Source organism: Seriola lalandi, unplaced genomic scaffold (genome assembly GCF_002814215.2).
Source record: "Seriola lalandi dorsalis isolate HSWRI2012SDOR001 ecotype SW California unplaced genomic scaffold, Sedor1 jcf7180002054658, whole genome shotgun sequence".
Taxonomy (NCBI): domain Eukaryota; kingdom Metazoa; phylum Chordata; class Actinopteri; order Carangiformes; family Carangidae; genus Seriola; species Seriola lalandi.
In genome coordinates, this window is record NW_019525211.1 from 645132 (window position 1) to 670153 (window position 25022).

Genomic DNA, 25022 nt, shown 5'->3' on the forward strand with positions numbered 1-25022 from the left:
AGAAAAATCAGAGCTCAAAGAGATTAATGGTGAGTGTTGCAACTAAGTCCAGCTGCAACATTAACACTGTCACAGCCTGCAGTGTTTGGCTACAGTGGCAGCACAAATTAAGGCAAGGTGAGGACTGCACTTCTGCAATTCATGCCTCTGCTGTCGCTGAGCCCCAGGCCCTTCGCTGAAATGGGCGTGGAGTTGCTCTGAAACGCCTGAACAGAGAGAGAGAGAGAGGGAACGGAAACAGGCGAGTGTGTATAAGCATGCTGTGAGGACAGCTGCGACAGGCCGATACAGATACTCACACCGGTGTAATGTGACAGAAACAGAAGACAAGGTGTGCGGGTGAAGCCAGAGGTTTCCTCCTGTTTTTAACCAGCAGGTAAGCTTTGGTGAAACTACCGGACGCACGGTAGCGTGTTCCGTCAGCATCCCGACTTCAAGTGTTTGTTTTTTAATCCATCAAAGCTTGCTAAAGTGGTCACGAGACTGACATAAACTAGTTTAAGTTAATTATCTTTTTTTAAGCTAGGCAAGAATCATTGGTATCACTCACAAGTAGTTTAAGCTTATTAAAATAAGTATCAAAAGAAAGTGAAGTAAACCTGCGTCAACCAGTTATATTCATAGTGGTGTAAAAACCGTTTTGGGCGTAAGTTTAAACACAAATTAGCACCTTACACACGTGCGAACCACTAATGTAGCTCCTGCCAAAATAACGCAGCACTTTTATGAAGTGGTTTTTGCTACACATTTAGATGAAGTGTGTGTGTGTGTGTGTGTGTGTGTGTGTGTGTGTGTGTGTGTGTGTGACAGTTATCCTCAAAACACAATTTCATATATTTTTTTTTTTTTTTTTTACAATATTTCAGTAGGGAACATAAATTGTAAAACTTCCACAGGTATTTTTCTCAAACCAGGAAGGGAATGCACATATCGGACTTTGTTCAGCGTTGATTGGCAGAGGGATGTGCAGATGTGTGAGGTACAGTAGCTGTGTGTGTGCGCATGCATGGGCGTGCTTGCTGTGACTCACTCCGTATAAGCATACCTAGGTTGCTGTAGAAGACACTGTGCGTTGGGTGTAACACACACAGGCACACACATCTTCTGTGCTGGCAGCCATGCTTTCAGATTTAGTTTTTGTTTTGTTCTAATAAATTTATTGTATGCGAGCGATTTGTGCACATTCTTAATGTGTTGGTGTGCGTGCTGCCTTCAGAGGTGTCTTTATGTCTGCACACACGCCACTTCATATGTTCCCATGCCCATGTGGCATGTTTGCAAGCTGTTTATCTTGTGAAATTCTCTTTTTGCTCTCTCCTATTGATCTGCACTCTGTGGGCTTTGACACTGGGCAGTAGCTGTGGATCAAAACTCCTATATCCAGCCCTTAATAATGTTTGTTGAAAGTGTGTGCTCTGTAGTGTGTGTAGTTTGTGTTGGCGTGCAGTTGTGTGAGTGGGTGTAGAAGCGCTAAAAGGCAGAGATGTGGAGCAGGCCAGGTCAAATGCACGAGAAAGCTTTGGCGTGTGCCTGTGTTGGCTGTTAGCCAACACAGGTCCCTGCATGTTAACACTGCAATACACAGCTGGGCTGGTCTGATAGACTGTATAGGCCTCTATTATGAGGACTTAATACAGTCTTGTGTTGAGCAGGGACTGTACTCACAAAATGAAATGTGTCTATCTAGCATCTGAACATACGTGAGCACATCTTATTTGCCTTAGATTGTAAAGTACATCAGAGCTGTATACTAGGTTCACATGTAAAATCTCTACAGGAACTGGGCCTGTTTCTGTTCATGTTAATTATGTGACCTGTTAGTAAAACACTACAATGTATATGCATGCTACAACATTATATTTACTTGAAAGCAGAAGTAACACTTCATGTCTCCTGTGCACTGAACTCAAAAGAGGAGAAGTGGACATGACAAGATGTTGATGATGATTTATCTTCCTGTGAGTTTCAAGTGTGTGTGTGTGTGTGTGTGTGTGTGTGTGTGTGTGTGCGCTCATGTGAGTGAGTGTGTGGGAGAGAGATAGAGTGAAGAGATATAGAAATAGAGCTTGACTTTGAAGAGATGCCGTGAAAGCACCAACAAACAGACTTTCGACAACAGCTTTCCATTAGCAGGGTTATTATATGTTGTCATGCAGTGAGCTACGATGTAAAGTGTGAATTTTAAAACTCTGCTGAGGTAAGTGCTGCAGAAAAAAAGGGGTTCTAACAAAGATGTGAGCTGTGTAAGCTGGCCTTTCAGTTTTTTTTTCAGACCTTAAGGTTGGTCTCTTAACAAAATGGCATGCTATTTCCTCATAGATATTGCTGTTTCCTGCTGTTTCATCCAGGAGTGGTGTTGCAAATATAGGTCTGTGTGTGTGTGTGTGTGTGTGTGTGTGTGTGTGTGTGTGTGTGTGTGTTTGTGCTCACTTGTTGTTGAATGTACACTACATGCATCTTGATCTTTCCAGAATAAGCATAAAGGAATAGACTTTGTGGGGAATAAGCTTGTTCTCATTGCTGACAGCACATTAGATTATCAATACCACTCTCACGTCTGTTTGGTAACCATTGAGCTATAGCCAGTAGATGGTGAGCTTAGCTTAGCATAAAGACGGGAGACAGGAGGAAACAGCTGGCCTGATTAAAAAGAAGAAAAGAAATATCTGCATCTCTTTTTAAATTTTTTTTTTTTAAAGCTTACTAAATACCATGCTGAATAGTATTTTTTTCAAATAGCCACTAACATCCCTGGTAAAACTGCAACTTGTTTTTACAATTTGGTTTTTGAATGTATTCAACAAACAAGATAGAAGGTGTTAATTAGTAAGCTTTGGAGATGCAGATATGCCAGATTTCTTGTTACTTAGTACAGAGGTAGGCTATCTTTATCCCTCTGTTTTAAATCTTTATGCTAAGCTAAGCTAATTGTCTCCAGGCTTATTTAATGGAGAGGTGTGATGGATGTATCACTCTTCTCATCTAACTCCTGGTAAGAAAGTGAATAAATGTATTTCCCAAAATGTCAAACTATTCTGTTAATGAGGTCATATTTTCAAAGCTACAGATGATAAATGCCATCATTGTAATATTTAGAGCTGAAATTCAACCCCTAAATTCTAACCTGCAAGACTTCCCCCTAAGACAAAATCAATATCCACTTTGGATAATTTGGGCTTGTAGAAAAATGAATATCATTCGAGCCTAACAGATATTTTAAATTATTACTGTTAGAGTTAATGGATCTTTCAAAGGTTAATAATCCTGTCTATGGTACAAGAGTGGAGTCATCTTAAGTTAAAGATTATATTCTGTCTGATGTTGCATGCAGCTTCCTAACTTTACAGCATTCTTCTTTAACCATTACTTATTTTTATCTATTTTTGTGTCTTGGTTTTAAGGCTGGACCGCTACGTCTTCTAAAGGTCTTCCTGATGTGGCAGATTTGGAATTAGAGCACCATGTTGGAGCCTCCAGAGCTCAGTCAGGAGATTGTGGAGTGGCTGTCCACCCTCCGCCTGTCCCAGTATACCTCATGTTTCCAGCAGGGAGGTTACCAAACATTGGAAGACTGCAAGGACGTCACAGAGGAGCGCCTTGTGGAGCTTAAAGTGGTTCCAACAGGCCATCGGAGGCGCATCCTCCGCAGTTTGGAAGCACTAGGGGTGAAGCCTCAGAGCGGTGGAGAAGATGAGGAAGAAGAGGAAGAGGGAGGGGTAGAGAATGGGAGGTGCCGGAGGAAGCCGGTGCCACATCCGAGGCATATCTTTCTAAAAGATAAAACAAGGGGGACTTCATGTCAGCACCATCAGCCAAAGGAGAGGATGGAATATGAGTTGGAGGGGAGTCAGACTTTGCCTCCAGGAACAGGACTGGGAACAGAAATGGAGGACGGATACCTCTGCCCGCCTAAACCGGCCCCACGTAATCCCCAGAACATCCGAACATCCATGTCTGTACATACCAGCATCCCTCCTTCTGTGTCCTCCAGCAGCAGCAGCAGCAGCAGCAGCAGTGAATCAATCTGCATTTCAGAAATGCCTTCAGACTGGGAAATTTGCTCAGAGGACCCCTCCCTGTCAAGCAGCGACTCTGTCCGCTGTTCTGCTGAAATACCCAACCTAACAGTGACAGAGGGCCATGAGGGTTTTCATGGTGAAATGGTGGAGAACTCCATCTATGAGTCACAGCCTTGTTTTAAGGTTCCTGCCGGTCCGCGGCTCACTCGCTCCTACAGGCTGAGGCACCGGCCCGTTCCTGAAATCCCGTATCAGACAATACCACCATTTCAGGACAGGTAAAGGCCTGTTTAAGTTAATAAAGAATTGTTCGCTTATTCATTTACCTGCTGAGGCATAGTTAAGGGGCATAGTTTAGAAGATTGATACCTCTATGGTTAATATGAAGCTACAGCTAGCTGCCAGTTTGCTCAGCTTAGTGGATATACTTAAAAAAAAAAAAAAAAAAAAAGGGAGAAATGTCTAGCTTGACTCTGTCCGAGGGTAACAAAAGACACCGACCATCACCTCTAATACTCACTATTTACATGCTAATTTAATCTTCACTTTATTCATTTATTTATCAGGGAGAACACACATTAATTAATATCAATATGATTAAAAAATGCTGAATTTCATTTCCAATCTCTACAGGTTGATGTTATACATTAAAAGAGGCAAACACACAGAAAGCAACCTAAATCACATCAAAGTGCATATAAGAGGATACAGCATAAATGAAGTGTAAAAACAACAGTACAGAGTCAGTCTAGCTGTTTCCCGTGTTTCTAGTCTTTCAGTGCTAAGCTAAGCTAACAGACGGCCGCTTGTGGCTTTAAATTTATAGTACAGATATGAGATTGGTATCTATATTCTAGAGAAGGCAAGAGACCACATAGTCTGCCATCACTGTACACACATTGAAGCATCAAAGTTTAAGAGGGCGTGGGAACCCTGGTTAAAAATGCAGTATTAAGTTTTCTTTGCTGCTGAATGTGTTTTTTTTGTCAGGAGAGGGTGGTGGTGATGGTTGGTTGGCAAGAGCTTCAGCCATTGTTGTGTTTCCAAGACAAGAGTTTAGAATACGCCATCTGAGAAGCACTACTTCTCCATCCTCACATACTGAACTGAGTGGACGCCACAGTGACACACTATAGTAAAGTAGTATTATGAGACAGGGCGGGTTGGGGCTAGCAGCTTAGTATGCTAACTTCGACAGAAGAAAAGAAGTGACAGAAATGAAAGCATCTGGAGCAACTACAACAACTGGAGACAGTTCATGGCGAGTAAAGAAGTGAAGTTTGAGGTTGAACTTGCAAAGTTTCTTCTAGACTGATGAGTAAACAACTGTTTATGCTAATGTTGGTTATGTAGAGATACAGAGAAAGCTTGGCACCATTTACTCTTAGCAAGCTAGTAAATAAGTGTATTTCCCATTGTTACCTTTTGACAAAGCCAAGCTAGCTTTTTTTCCCCCCTCGTTTCCAGTTTTTCTGCTAAGCTAACAGGGTTCTGGCTGTAGCTTACTGTGGAGACATGATGACGTTTTTACTTGATGTTTTACTTAAATAATTTTTGTCTGGATTAAACAAACAAGATAAAAGTAATGTGTTAATTAAGATAGCTTAAGAGCTGCTGGAAGGCAGTTTTTTCATCTTTGGACAAAGCCAGGCTAGCTGTTTCCCCTTGTTTTCATTCTATAGCCAAGCTAGGCCCTGGCTATAGCTTCATATTTGCTATATGGACAGTGGAGAGTGGTGTCAATGCGGTCATCTTACACTCTGCAAGAAAGTTCAGAAACACATTTCCCAAAATGTCAAACTATTCCTCCAAGGAATAGGATTTTTTTTAACCTTTGGACAGAGCCATACCAACTGTTTCCTCCTATTTCGAGTCTTTCTGCTAAGCTGTTTTAACCAGAAGCCAGTTTTAGCTTCATATTTATTGTAAGATATGATTGTGGTGTTGCTGGTGTTATTGATTTTCTCACCTAATTCAGCAAGATAGCGAATAAGTGTATATCCCAAAAGCTACTCCTTTAAGCACAAAGTTTGACTTTATGAAAGTTCTGAGAACACATCACATAAGTTAGAACAGCAAGGTGAAAAGCACCTGGAGAAATACACTTGTATGCTGCTACGGCATGAATGAATTTTTCACTTTGCATTCAGATTCACGCGCCGGAGAACCTGAGGCCTCTAATTTCATATTCAGTTCTCCATTCCACGTACATTAATGTACATTGTTGAACTTTTGAACTCTTAAACTAACTGTGAGATCTCTGTTCTGAAGGCCTTTACGTCTACATGGTGTTACCTGTTTTTCCCCCATGTGCTGTACTGGTGGTTCCAATTCACTGATTTCTCTTCCTCCTCAGGAGCACACCACCAGCGCAAACAACCAGCCCTGAACACCTAACTGGCTCCGAAGGTCCCACTGGTGCAAACGGCGTACAGAAAGGTACACACAGTCTTTCAGCTGCACCCGCTTCGTCTCTGCCATGAATATTTCATTCAGCAGTAGAATCAGCAGTGCTGTTGTTTGCCCGGATGAAAGAAGGGAGAAGAGGTGAGGGTAGTGTGTGTGTGGGGTGGGGGTGTTCGGCACCAGTGTCGTGGGAAAAGGTGTTGCCCCTGTTTCAAGCACTCATCTCAGAGGGAATATGCTCCCTCACATCTTATCCCTCAGCAAGACCCTAGTGTGTATTCCTGTCGCCCAGCTCTCCAAAGTTTTTCAGAAGTTGTTTAACTTTGCTAACAACACACAGGCTTGTAGTACAACCAGAACAAATATGTTTAGAATTTTGCCTCCTCCCTAGCTGTATTTACTGGGCTTAGTCAACCCTCATCTGACGAGATACTACGTGAGCTGCGTGCTGTGCTGAGGTAATCGTGTTCTTCTAGGATTATATGGCTCCTTTCTGTGAGGACAGTCTGTATGAATGCACCCGTGAAGATGTCAGTCACTTTGAGACAATATATGACGACATTGTGACATTATTTCATGCTACGGATTCAACAGATTTCTGTCCAATTTTTTTTTTTGCTTCATCTCCCCTCACACTCCTTTTTTTGGCCTCCCCTTCCATCCTTGTTCTGTGTACCTTCAACGCAGCGATATCTCGGTAGGCCTTGTTTTGCCAACTTTTTCTCTGTATGGAACAAGACAGGGAGTGAGACTAGAGAGAAAAGGAAAGACAGTGAGACTAGAGAGAAAGGCAAGACAGTGAAGTGGGTTGGGAGGAAGGAAGAGGAGATGGATGCAAAACAGGCTGAGAGACGGAGGAAGAGAGGGAGGCGAGGCGGTCCCAGAGCAGGGAAACGGGGAGCTTGACTAGCAAGCTAAAACTCCCTTCACAGCAAGGTCTAGCATTTTACCCGAGCATATTTGAAGAGTTTATTCCAAGATGAGATCCAGAACTTTAAAAAAAATTGTGCAGTGTAGTCTCACAGAATGATTGTTGTATTCAATCAAAACTTGTTACTGGAGGCTGGCAGAATTTTAATTAACACCCTCACACATCCTCTTTTATAAATAAGTTTCTTTCACAAGAAAAATCTCATTGCGAAAACACGTTTCTGTGTATTGCTTCTTCAGCAGCTGTAGCAGCACAGCAGACTGGGCAGAATATTCAATTATTCAATTATTAAAATAGTTTTACTTTGCAGGGCCTTTGATCGTACAGTGACATACATACATAATCTCAAGTGCCAGACTTTGTACATACACTACAGTGTACAATACAGTTACAAATGTGTGTACACCCTAAGCCACAGACACACACAGACACACACACATACACACAGTCACACATTGGCACTAACCACAGCAGCCAGAGGAAGAATGCTAGTGCAACTAAGGCTTTCTAGATAAGCGAGTTTTATATTGGTATTAATGTAAAACCTTTGTGTTGTGGATTGTTGGTCAGACAAAACAAGCTATTGGAAGATATCTTTTTCTTTTCTTTTTTTTTCTTTTATTTTTAATTTGGAAAAGCGAGAGGAAAAAAAAGGACAAAGAATAAGCTATTAGATACAAAAAGATTATACTCTCCCTCATTTATTCTATAAAATCAGTTTAGGTCTGACCTTACAAGTTTAATGTACTCTGTCATGATGGACATTTTTCATGGAAAAAGATGCAAAACAAACAAAAAAATATTAGGCACTGTGGTGATTTGAGCTAATTGCAGTATGCTAAGATACTCATAATATGGTTACTAGGCACAGAATGTTTACCATGTTAACTTTAGTTTAGCATGTTAGTGTGCTAAGTTTTGCTATTTACCACTTTAAACAACAAAAATCTGTAATCAAAGTCCACTTACTTTTTTTCAGGGGCTTTCAGCTGCATACATGGTCTTCATTTGAGGATGATTTTTGCTCATTTGTGATACTACTTCAATATTCCACTGCAAAACTTCTTTCTACTGTGAACTTAACTTATTAGTAAAAAAACAAACTAAAAAATCATGATAACTATAATAATAATAACCATTATTCTCAACATCATTATTATTGTCATTTAGTAGAAAAAAACTCTTGAACTATTCACTAGTTCATTTGGGAAACAACACATTTTTTGTTGACTAATTTAAATTCAGTTGGTGGCAGTTTTGTGTTCTCTGTGCTGTGCTGTGGGAGAGACACATATAAGTGATTATAACAAACTAACCTGTAACCCCCTGACTTAAAAGCAGGGAGGCCTCATTCAGAACAAAATCAATCTCCTCGGTAGCTCTGCGCTGATGGCTGCATTTAGGTCGCTTCACAGACTGCGACTTGAGAGTGAGTCAGGTCATGAACGGATAAAGAAGCAGTGTGGTTCACTGAGAGAAAGAAAGGCAGAAGCCAGAGATGGAGCCAGCGAGGGAAGAATAGAGGGAATCAGACAGGAATTGAGTACAGTGGCGTCCAGTGGCCCTCAGAGAGAATCGCGAGTGGCCTGAAGGTCAGCTGATAGATGATGATTGATGGTTGCCATCTGCCCACCGAGCCCGTTTGTAGCGAGGGCCACTGTGTTGGAGTGGATTCTATCATCAAATAAACTGACCCCTTCATAAAATGTACCAAGTCTGGTACATGCCCTTTGTGCCCTTCTGTAATGGCCCACATTGTTTTGGAGTTCTGTGTCTGTAAAGCTTTAAAAAGTAGTCGATTCACATCTGTAACGGTGTGAGTGTGAGACTTCGCTTATTTGACTGTTCATCCTTTTTATGTCTCTGTTTCTCTCAAGGCATCTTCATGTGTCTGAGGGTATTTCGATCTTTGTACACCACTGTCTGTGTGCATATCTGTTCCTCCACCGATGTCTATGTGTGTGTCTAGCCCTATGGCGGTGTCTTCTGGCCCTTGCAATCCTCAGGAGAGGGTGGTGTCATTTTTCACAGAGACAGGCAGGAGCCCACGCAGGGTGGCCCCAGGTCTCCAGACTAATAGTGTCTGGCCAGAGTCTCCCCGCTCTTCTTCTTCGTCTTCCACCGACCATGGTCCCTGCAGGAACCAAGACAGAGAAATGGCCTTGGAAGAGGCTCAGTCAGTTTGAGGCGGACTGAGGCTCATACTCCCAGTTGGGCGAGGGAAGGGGCAGAGGAAGAGAGATAGGCATGCTAAAACAAAATTTAATTGGTTTACTGCTTGCATGGATCAAAGGTTGGCACATGTATTCAGATCAATGAGTTGGTTAAAGCAAAGGGCACTATAACATCTGAGTGATTTGAAATTTAACTGGAACAATCCTGTTAAGCTCCTTACTTTTCAAGCATCATGTTTAGGCCTTCACACTGTGTTCGGCAAGGTTCAATGCCATGACAAAACCACTATTTTGTTGTCTCTGTGTCCTTTTAGCTACACTTCAAAGAACCCTGACGCCTATTGCTCCCTACGGAGAAATGTTCCTGTACAACAACCCTGAAAGCCCTCCGGTAAGAGACTATACACTCCCACTAGTGGACAGTGAGTAGCAGCTTACCAAAGAGGAACAGACATTTCTCAGATCTTCAACACTATCAGCCGTGTTTCAGCCACAGCCTGCACACCAAACTTCCCTCTCAGTTTTAATATTGTCACCATGAACGCATAACAGAGTGGAAAATGTGCTTGTTTCAGTTTGCCCCCCGAGGTTAATAGAAATGTCACCTAGCCCTAAAGTTAACATAGCTTAGTGCAGCAACAAGATAACAGTGTCTGACTGAAAGATGGATGCCTTTTTTTCATCTGATGCTAATCTCTTTTGTGCTCTATAGGACCATGGTGTTAAAGAAGGTTTACAGAAGGGGTTTAAGGACATGATAAAGCAGAAGAAACAGAGGTATAGTATTCTGATGTAATACTGGTGTCCCATGCTCTAGATGCATAAATAGAAATTCAAATGTTGAGAAAGAGAACTGACCATAAATAATGCTGTTGAGGTTACAGGTCTCAGTGTAACATCAGATAAAATAATAAGATTTTATATTGTTATGTAGCACTATGTTAAAGGTCACATGCTTTCTCAAAGTAGGACAACAACAACAACTATGAAAATCTACTGTGGTGTTGACCACTTCTTAAGCTCCAGCTGCCAAAATATTTCATCTGCTTACATGCATCTTCACAAGTTAGTTTGATGTATTTAAATGGTCAATATTCGGATGCAAATATGTGGCCACAATGGTGTTTGCAGTACAACAATAAATGCAATTCTTCAGCTGCATTCAAAATCATCAAGTAGTCAGGGTGATTTGAGAATAAGTATACATTTCCTGCCTTAGATGTACGATAGTTTGAAATTTCAGGAAATGTGCACATTCACTTTCATGCCGGGAGTTAAGTATGAAGATCAATACCACACTCATGTCTGTACACTCTTATTGGCTTAGCAGAAAGACAGGAAGGATGGAGAAACGGCTAGCCCGGCTCTCTCCAAGTTCAAAACTAGGCCTACTAGCATCCCTAAAGCATTAATTAACATGTTGCATCACAATTGTTAATCAGGACACAAACAAAGATCTAAAAAAGGGTGGTTTTAAGGGGAGTTACAATATGGGCTGTAACAATTTCTTCGTGAACAGTTCTCTGTGGTATTGAGCTATTCAGCTACCTCGTGGCATTGTATTCTGCCAAATGTGCAACTATCTTTAACGCCCAGCCCAAGTTCTCTGCCGTAACTAATGGTAATTCTACTGTTATTTGCACGTTTTACATTAAACTACAATTAATCTGAACAAACAAACCCCTTTAGGTTGTACAGTGACAGTAGAACTACAGATAAGGGTCCTCTTTCTCTGGTTTTTGGCCCATTCAGTTTGTTTTTTGTCCAACAGGAATCAAAGAACATTGCATTAGTAAAGTTCTGTAATTATGTAAAAATTCTTTAGCAGCTTGTCCTTAGAAGATGCAACGTGCTTTAAAGATTACTTACTAGTTAGTTAGTAATGAGGAAGTGTACTCCTCATTACCTCACTGTTAGGTGTGGCTACAGGTGCAACAGAGCACGCTAATTATCATCTAACCACACCTAGCGATGATGCTAATGAAAGGTTTGAAATTTTCAACAACAAAGGGCAGAGAAACAATGTTCTTCTTGCCGGTATCAACTCATAAATTTAACTGCTTATCAGTATCAGTTTAGTAGATGAATGCATAGTCACCCAACACATTTTGTTGTCTGTGTTCATGCAGGAAAAAGTCACCTAAACACAAAGCGTCAAAGGAAAAAGGTTCTCCACCAGCTCCAGCTATCCAAGACCGCTACAAAGATGAGTATTCAACAGTGGATGAGTGTGTCAGCATTTTGCCGCGAGCAATTTCGGACCAAAGTTTCACCCTGACCCCTGAAACTCTTGCCGTTGGTCCAGTTGCCTCTGGCCCTAAGGATGGATCCTTGATCATGGTGGAGTGTGACCTCTACTCAGAGTCTGCAGAAGCCCTGGGGGGTGTGGGCAGAAATGCATTGCCTGATATTTCTCCATATGCATGCTTCTATGGAGCGCCCAAACACCAGGTGCTCAAAGTGGGCTGGCTGGACAAACTGTCACCTCAAGGGTAAGTTACAGTGCTGCAGAGGATGGTAAATGTGATTAGAGATTCTGCTCAGATGATCAGAATTTAGAAATTCCTTCTTTATCTGATGTAATGATACGCTGGTCTGTATGAAATCATCATGACTGCCGGTTTTACTGCAGCTCCATATTGCAAAGGGATTGTCGGTCATAAATATTTATCTCCTGTTAACATCAGTGCATGTTCTTGCTGAGTTTTGGTGTACAACCTTTCACCCCAACAAATGAACATATGCATCTCGCCACCACCTGTCAAGTGGCAAAGAACCACAGCGCTAGAGTCTGCAACCACTGCTTCCTGTTTCCATGCAGACCGTTTCCATTCTGCACTCTCCTCTGCTGCCCCATTCCCCCATGTCTCGTCTATCTTTGATGATTATTTAAAATTGATAAATGGTATTAGATACAGAAGCCCGAAGGAGATCTTTCCATAATGAATAGCTCTATTGGAAGGATAGGAAGAGAAGAAGGGAGATAACCTCGTAGCACTGAGATGCACATTATGTCGTTCATTATTTTGCTTAGTTTGGCCTCCCTGGCAAAACTGCATTTTCTTTCCAGAGTCTCTTGGTGCTCCATGTTTCACCATTGCTCTAAGCCGGAGCTATCAATCACTGACTTCCTTTTTATATTCTCCTTCACCACCTCATTTGCATAGGTTTGGCAAACTGCCCTTGGGCTGTTGAATATTCAAACTGAAAGTAGCCATTTGTTTTGATTATGCTAATTGGCAGCTGTTGATACAACTCTTGACATTATTGAATCAGTGGCACTCTTGATGAAATATGAGTACCTGTTCAGAGCAGATTTAGTTGCTGGCTTAAAGTCTTGACAGTTTTGGACGTGTTTTTTTTTTTTTGTTGAAAAAACTGACTTTGTTTGGTTTATAAGCCAATGAGACTGATGGATTAAATTTGGGGGTTTATTACATATTTTCACCTCAACTTTTCACCTTTTATTCACAGAAAATGTGTTTTTCAAAGGAGGTGGGTGCGATTCGATGGCGAGAGTCTGGCCTACTACAACAATGACAAGGTAGGTGTGAAAGAAAGCACATGTACACGCTAATGGTACCTTAAGCCTAAAACCTTTTTTTGCATGCACATGTTCACACCTCCCCTCCCCTTGCTGCTGACAAACTCGCAGCCTCTACATGCAAACTGGCGAAGCCAATCTCATCCCTCCGTGACAGAAATCTACACCACGAGCAGTCGAGCCAAGTTCCTAAGTGTTCCCTTTTCTTTCTCCTCCTCCTCCTTCTCATTGTCATCATCATCATCATTAGCTTGGCAGGCTAAAGAAGGGGAGCAAGGACAGAGCGACATTACACCACGCATGACGGGCCAGCACTCTCTGTGCCCGCCCAGCCATACAGTAAAGTACATTGATGTTGGCACCTGACCAGTTATCAGAGAAAGAAAGAAGGGAAGGGGAGGGAGAGGGAGAGGGAAGACTCTCCTCTGTTTTTGCCTCCCTCAGCATTTCTTCCTCCCTGTACCTCTCTTTATACTCCTTCTGTCTGACAGTTGAGCTTGAAATTTCGCTTAGCATTGCCTGCCTCATCATCAGAGGGAGGGAGGGATGAGAGGGAGAGAGAGATGGGGTAGGGTGAGAGTATGGGGGCTGAAAAAGCAGAAACTGTAGAGGAGGCACACAAAGATGCAAGCAAGATGGCAGTTTAACCTTCACTTGTTCCATCTGTTGTTTTCAAGTCACACACCTTTTTGATTTGCACCAACATTTATAAACTGGTTTGGGGCTGCAGCTTTGAATTAAGACAACAGTCAGTTACAGACAGTTATCAACTGAACCGATCAAACAAACTAATGAAATTTCACTAAAGAAGTGCATCAGAGTAAGCTTGTTTGCCCTGCTCAGCCATCCTTTTATATGACCACATTTGTCCTTTTGAACTACTGAGCCGCTCTTTCATTTGAACTTTGAGATGATGCCTCCATTAATGAGTTGTGTTATCCAGTACAGTTCATATCAAGTCTGCATGATGTTTTTTATTTTTTTTTTCAACATTACATTATTGCTCTGAGGTAGGGGCCTGAAATCTCTTGCTTGTGAAACATGAGAGCAGTCTGTCTCTTGGTTGGAACTGGGTCTGTGGGGCATGATACGGCAGGTGCTACGACTTAAATGTGAAAAAAGTGTCTCATCCCGTTTCAGTTTTGCGATATGTTGCTTTGTTGAATAGTCTGATAAACCACCTTATGCAAGCGTATAAATTCTTTTGCGAGATTTGAGAGTTTCTTTGAAATCCTCCTGTTATCGCTACTCGTTTTTAAGTTCCCAGTTTCAAATTGCGCATTAAAAAGGTTAATGGAAATGCACCTACTGATTACTTAAATTACAGTGTTTTTTAATGTCCAATGCCAAAATGTCCTCTTTCTTCAGTATCCTTATTGCATCAATATAAAATAAAAAACTAAATAAATAAATAAACATATAGCTATGTTTTCTGATGTTAAATGAGGAAATATCTGAAGAGAAGGTAAATAAGAATCTCACCAAGCAATCAATGCCAACTTTTGTTACTTTACACTTTTCAATACTTAATGTTGGGGATGTAATTTAGTCAGTTCTCAGGAAGTATGCTGTGAAGACTTCAATCAGTTTGCACTTAAACTGCATTACCATGCAACAGTGCTGTAATACTGACAAAAATGAATAGTAGATAGGGTTCTTAACTTGATTTATGTTCAATTACACAACTCAAGAACATGTCACAACTCTTTAATGAATTTATACTAAACAGAAATGAGTAGCTTCCCCGAGCTTCCTCGTCAAAATACATTAAAAACTCTATGATTTCTTTTCGAGGAGCTAAAACTCACAACAAAGAGTTTTTTTTCAGTACAAGTTTTAATGCTCGGATCCTTTGTTTTCAAGTGAGTCTCGCACGGCCACAACCTAGCTGACATTATGTGCTTTACCTTCATCTTCTCATTAATGACTGTTGGATGTATCTTGCACTAAGAACAAACACTTTTCTGTGTGTTTGTGTGTGAGCGGTGACCTCGGTGCCCCCTCCCAGGGCCAGCTCGTTTTCGCTGCAGCAGCATTGCACAACATCACAATCAATGATGTGGGACCTGTCTGAAGCCTGCTCGTTAATCACATACTAATTATAGCCCTCCATGCTCTCCTGCTCGCTCTGTCGCTCTCTCTCTCTTTCACCTCGTTTTCTCTTTCCATTGTATTTGTTGCTTTATTTATCAGGACACGCTCCGTTGCCAGCAGAGCGGCAATCGGCAGGGAGGCCAGCGAGTCAGCACTTTATAGTCCGTGTCACTGTTGGCGTAGGCACGACACTTTTTGGAAAGATGAAAGTTTGTTTTAGTGTGTGTGTGTGTATGTGTGTGTGTTAGGGAGAGAGAGAGAGAGAGAGAGAGAGAACAGGGATTGTTGTTTAGACTTTTTAAAGTCATCCTGCCAATGTGACTCTCCCCTCTGAGAAAGCAGAGGGCTTCATCATGTTTCGGGTGAGCGAAGAGGTCGAATACAATCTCTCTGTCATCCCTGGTTTATGTGGCCAGCTGAGGCCTTGTACCACCCTGCGTGCCACCCAGTGCCACCTCCACAGGGTGAGCGCGGGGTAGATGAAGATTGTGAGGAAGTCTCTCAGCACCGCTTTGTGTCTGAAATTGAAATATGAGTCGGTGGTTTGCTTTCACTCACAGTGCAGAGACATGTGTGGTGTGTCTGTGTGTGTGCTTGTGTGACTACAAAAAATTGCTGCACTGCTTACAGTACATAACCTTTTTGAGTCTCAAATTTTGTCGCGTTGACACGGGGGATCAAAATCTACACAACTGATCTCAGAGGAGTTGTACTGATTACAACATTATTCCACTGGAGTGATCTGCAACTGGAGCAAATTACTGTGATATTCAACAAAAACAAGCAAGCACTCACTGTGTGTGTGAATATGCCGCCTCCTTCCTTCCCCAAACCAAATATCTTGTTGCGCTTTAAATGGATACTGTCTCAGACTCATCTCTCAGGTGCTCCAACTACAAGCAATTTTGTCAACAATTTTCAATGGAAAGTAGCTAAAGCCGCCTCAAAATGTCGCTAGATAGTGTTGTGCATTAATTTGCATATTTAGTATATCATTACATACTGATTGACATCTATCAAGATTAAAAAAAAACTCGAATGAAGGCAAACTAAGCTCAACTGACTCAAACTACCTTTATCTCCCAACAAAACTAAGAACGTAGAGACATGCTAGTGGCACAGTGAGGCCGTGCTGAGACACATGTAAGCTAAATGCTAATGTCACCATGCTAACATGTCCACAATAACATGTTAACTATCTTAGTTAAGCATACTAACATTTTCAGTACACGTTAAGATGAAGATGATGTCAGTTTATGTATGTGTCAGATATTTGGTCATAAACCAAAGTATTGTGTGAAGGAATTTTCCTTCTACTCTTCTTATTTTGTAGGCCCATACTTACACTCCAAGAAATAAGTCTGGACATCATTGATGTGGCATTACTCTGATTCACAACTGCATTGTGCCGCTCATCATTTCCACCTTGACATCAAGCTTAAAATTAATACTTCTGAGCTCCCGGTGAATGTCTTTTCTTCAAATCTCAAAGAATTTCCACAACTATGTAACTTTAAAAAAAAAAAGAACAACATATTATTTCTCTCACACATTAGAGAATTCATTAGCAGTAAAACGCAACCTTGCTCTATTCAATACATGCAGATTTTGCTGCTAGAACTACTATTCTATCAATTCTGGTCGGTCTGTTATGACCAGTAGCTTATGGTGGCTAATGTTAGCTAACATCCTACTTCTGCTGTAGAAAATGTTGTTCAGTCTTTGTACATGTACACAAAAACAAAAATGCCTACACATTGAAACATTCCCATGCTTGTTCTCTTTCTTAAACTTTCAACAGCCTGAAAACTCTTTTCTAGTTTGAAATCCGGTGGGATCTGTCAGCCCCAGACAGAACTAATCGCACTTAATCACAGTCGCAGCTTGAAGGTCTCTGGCCGCGGTGATGTCATCATCGGGGTAGCGGAGGTGGCGTGGGAGAGTAGCGAGATCCTCAGTCTCACTTTTCCCTCTACAGCGGTGTATCCAATCCGTCTCATCAATCACCCCTTTCGCCTGATTTCGTCAACACCAGGATTGACTTGGGAGAACGCTTTGGGCCTGAGATGTAGTCTTCAGGGTCCTGTTGTGGTGTCGTGTGTGTGTGTGTGTGTGTGTGTGTGTTAGTGTGTGTGTGTTTGTGAAAAAACAGTCCAAAGCCTGGCTTCAGGGTAGTGAGGGGAGGAAGTGAGGCGGATGGCTGCGAGGGATGAAGGGATGGAAGGGATGAGAGGACAGGGTGGGTGGGGGTGGGGGCTAGAGAGGAGGCCAAAGGGGAGATGAGGTTTTAGGATCGGGGATCAGTCTTTGAGTGACTCAGTGTGCCTGATTGTCTGTCTGTCTGACGCTGCAAAGCTCTCTCTTGCCAAGCCTGAAAGCTCCTCTGCCTACTCCTTCCTGTGTCTTCCCGAGATGCCTCAGTCTCTGTAACACCCAAAATGCTTCTTTTTTTTCTGTCGTCTTTTATTTATGCTTGCTTTCATTTTGATCACCACAACAGGGCCCGAAATATGTGATAATATTTTGATTCACGCTCACAGCTCTCATCGGCTTTGCTTTTAGCCTCAGCAGGCAGCTGTATGCTGCTGTACACACCAAACAGCAGACGGACACAGTTAGCAACTATCTGATGAACCCAGTGGAGCATTCAGCAGCTCAAGAGCCAGATATTTCCTCCAGGAATGGATGTAAGAAGATTCATCATGTGGACACAAATATGACTTCAAATCAATGTTAATGTTGCTCCCTCTCTGATGGATGTGTAAATAAGCAACTGTTTGCTAACAAGTTTGTGTACCGATTTTATGTACCTTAGACCTGTGGCACTCTGAAGGCGAAAAATGAGGACTTGGACTTCGCTGACTCCTTAATGTCTGAGACTGTGATAGTCAGGCCTTGCATGGCAACACATTTCTGATATTCAATTATTGGAATTGTCCAGTGGAACAAACTGCTCTATTAACACGTGTTTGAAATGAAAATGTTACAAAAAAATTTGCAGCATTTATGGTCAGCATTCAAAGGCCTGAAAGATTTGCAGCCAACTTGGTTATAATTAACTTGCTCTTCCCCTCAAGGCCTTGTGCGTTAGAACTTGCTTTGACAAGACTTGAGACTTGGCTTGGACTTGCCCTAAAGACAGCTTTGCCCAGAGAGCATCATCCTCCAAATCCTTAAGGCATCCCACTCAGTGAAACACTGATCAAGGCTGCATTATTGCCCACAAGCATTTTTTTTAATTAATTAATTTTTTTAGAGGTGCAGTTTTCTGCTGCATCCAGTTGGTGTCCTCATGCCTCTACTGAAAATATGATGCTTTGGAGATGCCAGAACCTTAACTCCATGCTGGTGGTAAAACTCTCCACCCTCTTTACCCTCCTCTCTACTCTCTCCACACCTCCATTATTGTAGGCTTTAGCGCCACTGCTCTGCTTTAATTGTTTCCTGAAGTTTACCGGTTTGTTTTTGAAAAGAAACGAGACGTAGTTATCCACACAGGATAGGCAGTTCTACAAAAAGAAAAAAAGGTGGGAACCGCCTGGCGAAATGACATGGATTGACAAGTGCTGGGAGGGAAGAATGAGAGGTAGTGATATAGGAGCAGCTCGAATGAGAGGATGTGGGAGTGAGAGAGTCGAGCGTGGGGAGGGAGGTGAAGGGAGGACGAGTGAGGGGAAATGAGTGTGGAGGAGATCTTTGGCAGGGGGAGGTGAGTCAGGTGTGTCTGTTATTGGAGAAAGAGAGATAGTTAGGCCTCATTGCTTCCTTGGCAGTCCATCCTCTTGAGATTAGTCTATAAACATTACGTGTGTGTGTGTATGTGTGTGTGTGTGTGTGTGGGCGGCTGCAGTGCATGGTGGTGTTGTCTGAATCCACTGTCTTAACGCTGACCGCTTCCTTTCATCATCCCTCCACTGACTCCGCTGTCAGAGTATTTACAGATGCACAACTCACAATTAAACAACTCTCTCCGTCATGACCCCAAAACTAGAATTAAAACAATTAATTACTGTTAACCCATACTGGGGGTATAATTATCAGCACGCAGCCACCAAGCTAATTCATCCACATGCACACATACACACACACACACACACACACACACACATGGACACACTTTGTTTCTCCTTTCCTCACCTTCCTTTAACTTCTATCTAAATTTAGAAAGAGAAAGAGGGGAGATATTGGTGTGAAACTCCTGGGGAGAGAAATGTACAAGGCCGGCTGTCGGTAATTAGGTTGAGCCACTTCTTGTTTCCATTGTTAACATCTTGCTTTAATATGAGAAGGACCCCTCCCTGACCCTCTTAGGCATCTTCATTTCTACATGATGTCTTTCCCACACACCTCCCTTTTTCTTCCTCCTCCTTCTGCATCTCTTTCTCTTCTTTATTATGGATTTCACTGTTGCTTTTTGCTTTGTGTTTTATTCTTTTTTTTTTTTTTGCACTGTATTTCTCCATGCTCTCTCCATTCTCTCTCTCTCAGCCCTCTCCTTGGCCTTTCACACAAACCTAATTTCTCTTTTTTTTTAGTTTTTTTTCATTTCACACTCCCTCCATCCGTCCATCCATTCATTCCTCCCCTCCACCCCCGCTCTCTCTCCCTAACTGACTGCGCTGGCTGGTATATTTTTGGCTGTATGATCTCCAGAAATAGGCTTTTGTGGATGGCAAGGTCACGGGCTTAATTAACAATGGTGAGAGAGGAGTCAGAAGTTCACCGCATTTTTCTTCCTCCATTCATTCTTTCCTTGCTCACTTCCCACTCTGCATCTTCGCAGTTTATGACGGCGGCGTTACAGTAGAGAAAACGTGCAGTGTTGCACATTATAGTGTGCACAGGACTGCAGAGAATCAAAATTCAGGTCAAGCCCGTTGAAGAGCAACAGAGAGGAAAAAAAGAGACATGTCTGTTTTTTTTTTTTCATACTTTGCAATGATAATGACATTATCGACATGAATAATGCAATGTCTGCAACGACCCCTTTTTTCCCCTTTTTATAACCCAGTGATTTTCACACCACTACAGAAGCATAATGTACTGTCCCCCAGTTCACTCTACTGAGAGAACATTACAATCTGAGATCTTCTTGGCTTTTTCCACTACTTTAAGGGCATTTTTCTCATATATTTGCCGCGTCATGGTTTGAATACCGATCAGATGGCGGTTCCATTCTGTCCCAACTTCTTTAGAAGTGATGATATTGAAGTTTGATTATTCTTTTTTGCCCCTTCTGTCTCTTTTTCACATTGACAACGACCCAGTACTTTAATTGCCATTGTCAAGGGAGACTGTAAAGAGGGTCATGAAGCCTCCAGTGCAACATCCTCCTTATTTGGATGCCTCCACTAGAGCTGCTAAGGGAAAACACGGGGGTAATGAGACAATACACACACAACCAAATCCCACTTTACCCAACAAGCACTTCCTATGCTTTACCCAAATCCCCAGTACAGTGTACATGTCTCTTTTTAAATATTTGAGAAGTTTTTTTTCAGCTTGTAGATTTGTTTTATGATGTCTCCTAACGCCCAAATGACAGCGCCATGTGTGTTATTCTTGTTCTTGGGCGTCCTTAATTGAGCGTAGGTTTATTTCCTGCATCTCCATTTTCAAATTACACATATGTCAAGTCTGTAATTTGAATTTTTATGTTAATTCAAATGTTAACGTAAAGATCACATCAATGCAATGACTGCCGGCTTAGCAAATGGTATGCAGCTCATATGAAAAGATACAGTGTACATTTTGCTGTTTATATTTCTGCGGCAATTTCTTGATTCAAATGCTGCTTTTCCGAGAGCTCTGTGCCATTTATCAAAGTTATTGTTTGAAAGGGAACAGGGAAGCTGTTTCTGCAAATAAATTTGACGCTGTATTGATGGGTTATGGCTCTAGTTTGAGGATGTCTGTCAGTGGTGTTTCAAATTGAAAGCGATCATAGCCAACGGTAGTACAACTCAGAATTACAAATCTATTGATGCAAACAGTGCACTGGAAAACAGTAATTGTGGGTCCACAGATGCAGATAATAGGAATAAGCAAAAATTCAATAACATTACAAGCATGCATGAAGCTGTGTGTGTGTGTGTGTGTGTGTGTGTGTGTGTGTGTGTGTGTGTGTGTGTGTATATACACCTATTTAGTGTGTGTTTTTGCAGCACTCTTATCTCTTTTTATTTGTCTCTCTGTATAGGAGATGTACTCCAAAGGTATGATCCTGGCCAGTGCTATCAGACAGGTACGAGGACTGGGTGATAACAAGTTTGAGGTAGTCACCTCACTTCGGACCTTCATATTCCGGGCTGAAAGAGAAGGTACAACAAGTGCATCTTTTCCCTTTTTTTTGGGCTGCATTTTTCAGTCATCTATCAGCTACTCATTCTGTTCTTTCTGCTTGTCAGTCTGCCTCAGTCGCTCTGACTGTCTGATTCCCTGTCTGGCCTTGTTTTTCTCTCTCGTTCTCCTCTGTTTCCCTCTCTCTGTCCTTTCCCCCTCCCCCCTCCCTTTCTGTTTGTCTCCCCCATTCTTACCTCTCTCTAAATGCATCTGTGGTAATCTTCTGTCTCACCTCTTTCTTTTTTGTCTCTTTTTCTCCTCTTGCAGTTTCCTCTCTGCCATTTATTTCTGCTGCTTCTCTCTCTAAAAGGACATTATCAGTTTAATTGGAGGTTTTACATCACTTAAAATTTGTCTTAAGAAATGTGTACTTATTTGCTTTCTTTCAAAGCATTTATGAAAATATCAATATCAATCTCCTATCTGTGTGTTAAGTATGGAGGTGTGGCCTAGCCTAACATAAAAACTGGAGGTAGGGGGAAACGGCTAGCCTGGCTCTTATGTGCTAAACTTTTATTTAGCTAACAAACAACAGCTGGAGACAGTGACTGTATGCTGAATCTTTAAAGGAATAATTTCCCGATTTCGGAGAAAAACTAACTTGCTTTCTTTCCCAGTATTAGATGAGAAGATGAACATAACTCTTGCATCTGTACTTAAAATATGAAACGACAGCCAGCCCCTAGTTAGCTTTGCTTAGCACAAAAACTAGTAACCGTTAGCCTGGCTCTTTTGAAAGCTAACAAAATTGACATACTAGCATCTCTATAACTCCATAATAAACATGTTATATGTCCTCAGTACTATCTCCTTTTTTAATCTAATGTGCATTCAGGGCATATTCAGCCTAGCCTGAAACATCTAGCCTGGCTCTGTCCCAAGTAAAAAAAAAAACACCTAACAGCACTTCTAAAACAGATTTTCTAGCTTGTTTGTTTAGCATGTAAAAAAACAGAAATTTAAAACCACACATTTGTGGAGGAGGAGTTTTGTGCTGAACTATTAGCAAACAAACACCAGGTGGGTGCAATGACCGTGCACTGTAACCTGCAGTTGTTTGGTACCATTGTGCCCGTACAGAAACCAACACCAAACTGAACTCACTCACTGTTTATCTAGTGCTACAGTTGATGATGCTGCAAAGAAGTACTATGTGAATGGATAAACCTTTGTTTGTTAAGAACGCAAATAAGCCTGTTAGATTACAAGTATTTTCTTGTAAATACTTTATGAATATGATGCTTATGCGAATTGGTCCGTACATTTTACTTAGGGATGTTGCTGGCAGTAATGACTTAATATCCCTACCTGAACCTGTGGTATGAAGTCAATCTAAAAGGTTAGAATAAAGGAATAACAATCTCAGATCTTCTACGAAATGTCCTTTAATAGTCTTGTTCCTTCTTCCTCTCTTCATCCCTCTGTCAGACAAAATGGAGTGAGAGTTGTGTCGGCCTTAATGAGAGGGGAAAGAGACACCTTCCACTCCTTACTTCCTGTCTGCTTGATGGCAGTCTATTAGGCAGCTCAGGTCAAACTGCTCATTTACTAATCGAGGGTCTGTTTCTGGGGTCAGATACTGGCCGCCCTTTGATTCATGTGAATGAGTGAGATTGGAGAAATTGAGTTTCGCATGGTTATTGCGTTCAGTACCTTTGACTCATTGTGTGGTACAGTGTGAATATGTGAGAACTGAGAATTGTTATCGACCACATCATTGAGACCTCGATGCTACTTATTGACATATTGACATCTGTTGAGCTAGGAATAGAATCATCAATATTTGACCTGCTCATCACTGGTATTGAGCATCAGCTTATTGCTCTTGATAAATGCAACTGGTCGTTTAGTCCTCAGTGCTCAGTTAGAAATAGCTAAGGCACTAAAGACTCTCGTACATCAAGCGTGATTTAAGACAAACTTCTTCATCAGTCAGTGTCCTGTAAGCCAGCAGTGAAAGGGTTATTGATGCAAGAAAAATACAATACATTTATAAAGACATAGTTGGACTGTTCATGAGCAAGGCTGTTAATGGCCAAGTGCTCAAGCTACTTTCAAAGAGAAGCACAATGGTCTATGCTATCAAAAGCACTCTGATTGTATTTTGTTCAGTTATTCACTTATGGCCATTCATAAAAGCTTTCATGGGTTATTATTGACATAAAGAAGCAGCCTCTCATTTGAGCTTCACGTCAATTTATAGAAATGTATCAGGAATAATATAATGTAATATATCAGAAAGCTACAGTCACGCGTTTGTTAGTTAAAATTGGAAACGTGACAGTCTCATACACACCGTAACACCACCTAAACAAAATCTTGTTTACACACCTGTCAGATGTCCAACAGACTGGAAAATTTTAGCCAGAAGTCAGTGAAATGCAAATATTCTGCCTGGTTACCGTTTCTGCCATTATGTGTAGAATTAGAGAATTTATGACTTTGGTTACTGATGGTGCTGGTTTTGAGAAAAACATTACGGTTGACAGTCGCATAAAATCAACTCATGGGGCCTTTTAAAATAGATGTTATTTATCTGTACCTGAGTATTGAGTGTTTGCACCATGCTTTATTTCAGTCCAAGACAGCCATTCTAGACAGCAATGAATATATTGAATAAGATAGTCTTCAGTGAAATGATTTCGGAATCTATACTCTCACTAAGCACTTTATCATCACCACACTAACACTGGGCAGGGCCTCCCTTTGCTCTCAGTACAGCCACAGTTCTTCGTGGCATGGATTCAACAAGATGTTGGAAACATTACAACACCTTTGTGCATAGGAATCCCGGCAGATCAGCAGTTTCAGAAAAGCTTAAACCAGCCTGTCTGGCACCAACAATCACTCCAAAGTGAAAGTCACGGCTTTGCACTGCTGCCACAAGATTGGCTAATTGGATAGGTAAGGATAAGCATGTGCACAGGTGTTTCTAATACAGGTGGGTGTAGAACAGGGATTTTTGACCTGCAGTGCTAACTACCTACATATACTACTTATTTTTGGTCAGGGTCTCTTAAACAAATATTCTGCTACACAGTTCTTCTACCGCAACGCGCTAAATAAGGATTGTATAACCTGATGCAGTTATTTATACACAAAATGCAGGACTTGTTTTGTTCTTGTATTCTATTTATGGCATTGCTTGATGAAATATATATTTATTATGATCCTTTATCCAGCAAAAAAAAATTGCATTTTTGTATCACCTCTGGTTCATAAAAAAGCAATATCGCCAACAACTTGCCCTTCAAACTCTTTTTTCATTTATTTTTACCACACTGAGCACTGAGCACCAGCGATTCTCCCTCCTCTCCCTGTCGATTCAGTGCATCATCATATCGATGACTGCCAGCTTTTTTTTTTTGTCCATTTATGAGTCGCAGTCCTCAGCGGCATCATTTATCACGCTGTCTGCTGGTTGATCGTCATACGTCACACTCAGCCATCTTGACAAGAGCTGGGAGGGCTGTCTGATTTGGAGGTGGCCTCTGACCGCCTGGGATCAGTGG

General features: G+C 41.6%; 1 protein-coding gene across 2 annotated transcripts in view; it reads left to right on the forward strand.

Moving 5' to 3' along the window:
* The first annotated feature begins 238 nt into the window (after positions 1 to 238).
* arap2 (ArfGAP with RhoGAP domain, ankyrin repeat and PH domain 2) overlaps positions 239 to 25022 on the forward strand; it is a 115282-nt gene continuing 90498 nt past the window's right edge. For both annotated transcript variants that reach the window (XM_087177851.1, XM_023420851.2), the window contains exons 1-8: positions 239 to 376; positions 3402 to 4297; positions 6376 to 6458; positions 9845 to 9921; positions 10243 to 10307; positions 11660 to 12022; positions 13005 to 13074; positions 21368 to 21488. In XM_087177851.1, the coding sequence (XP_087033977.1) occupies positions 3462 to 4297; positions 6376 to 6458; positions 9845 to 9921; positions 10243 to 10307; positions 11660 to 12022; positions 13005 to 13074; positions 21368 to 21488 (1615 nt within the window). In that variant the 5' untranslated portion in view covers positions 239 to 376; positions 3402 to 3461. The remainder of the gene's footprint in view (positions 377 to 3401; positions 4298 to 6375; positions 6459 to 9844; positions 9922 to 10242; positions 10308 to 11659; positions 12023 to 13004; positions 13075 to 21367; positions 21489 to 25022) is intronic.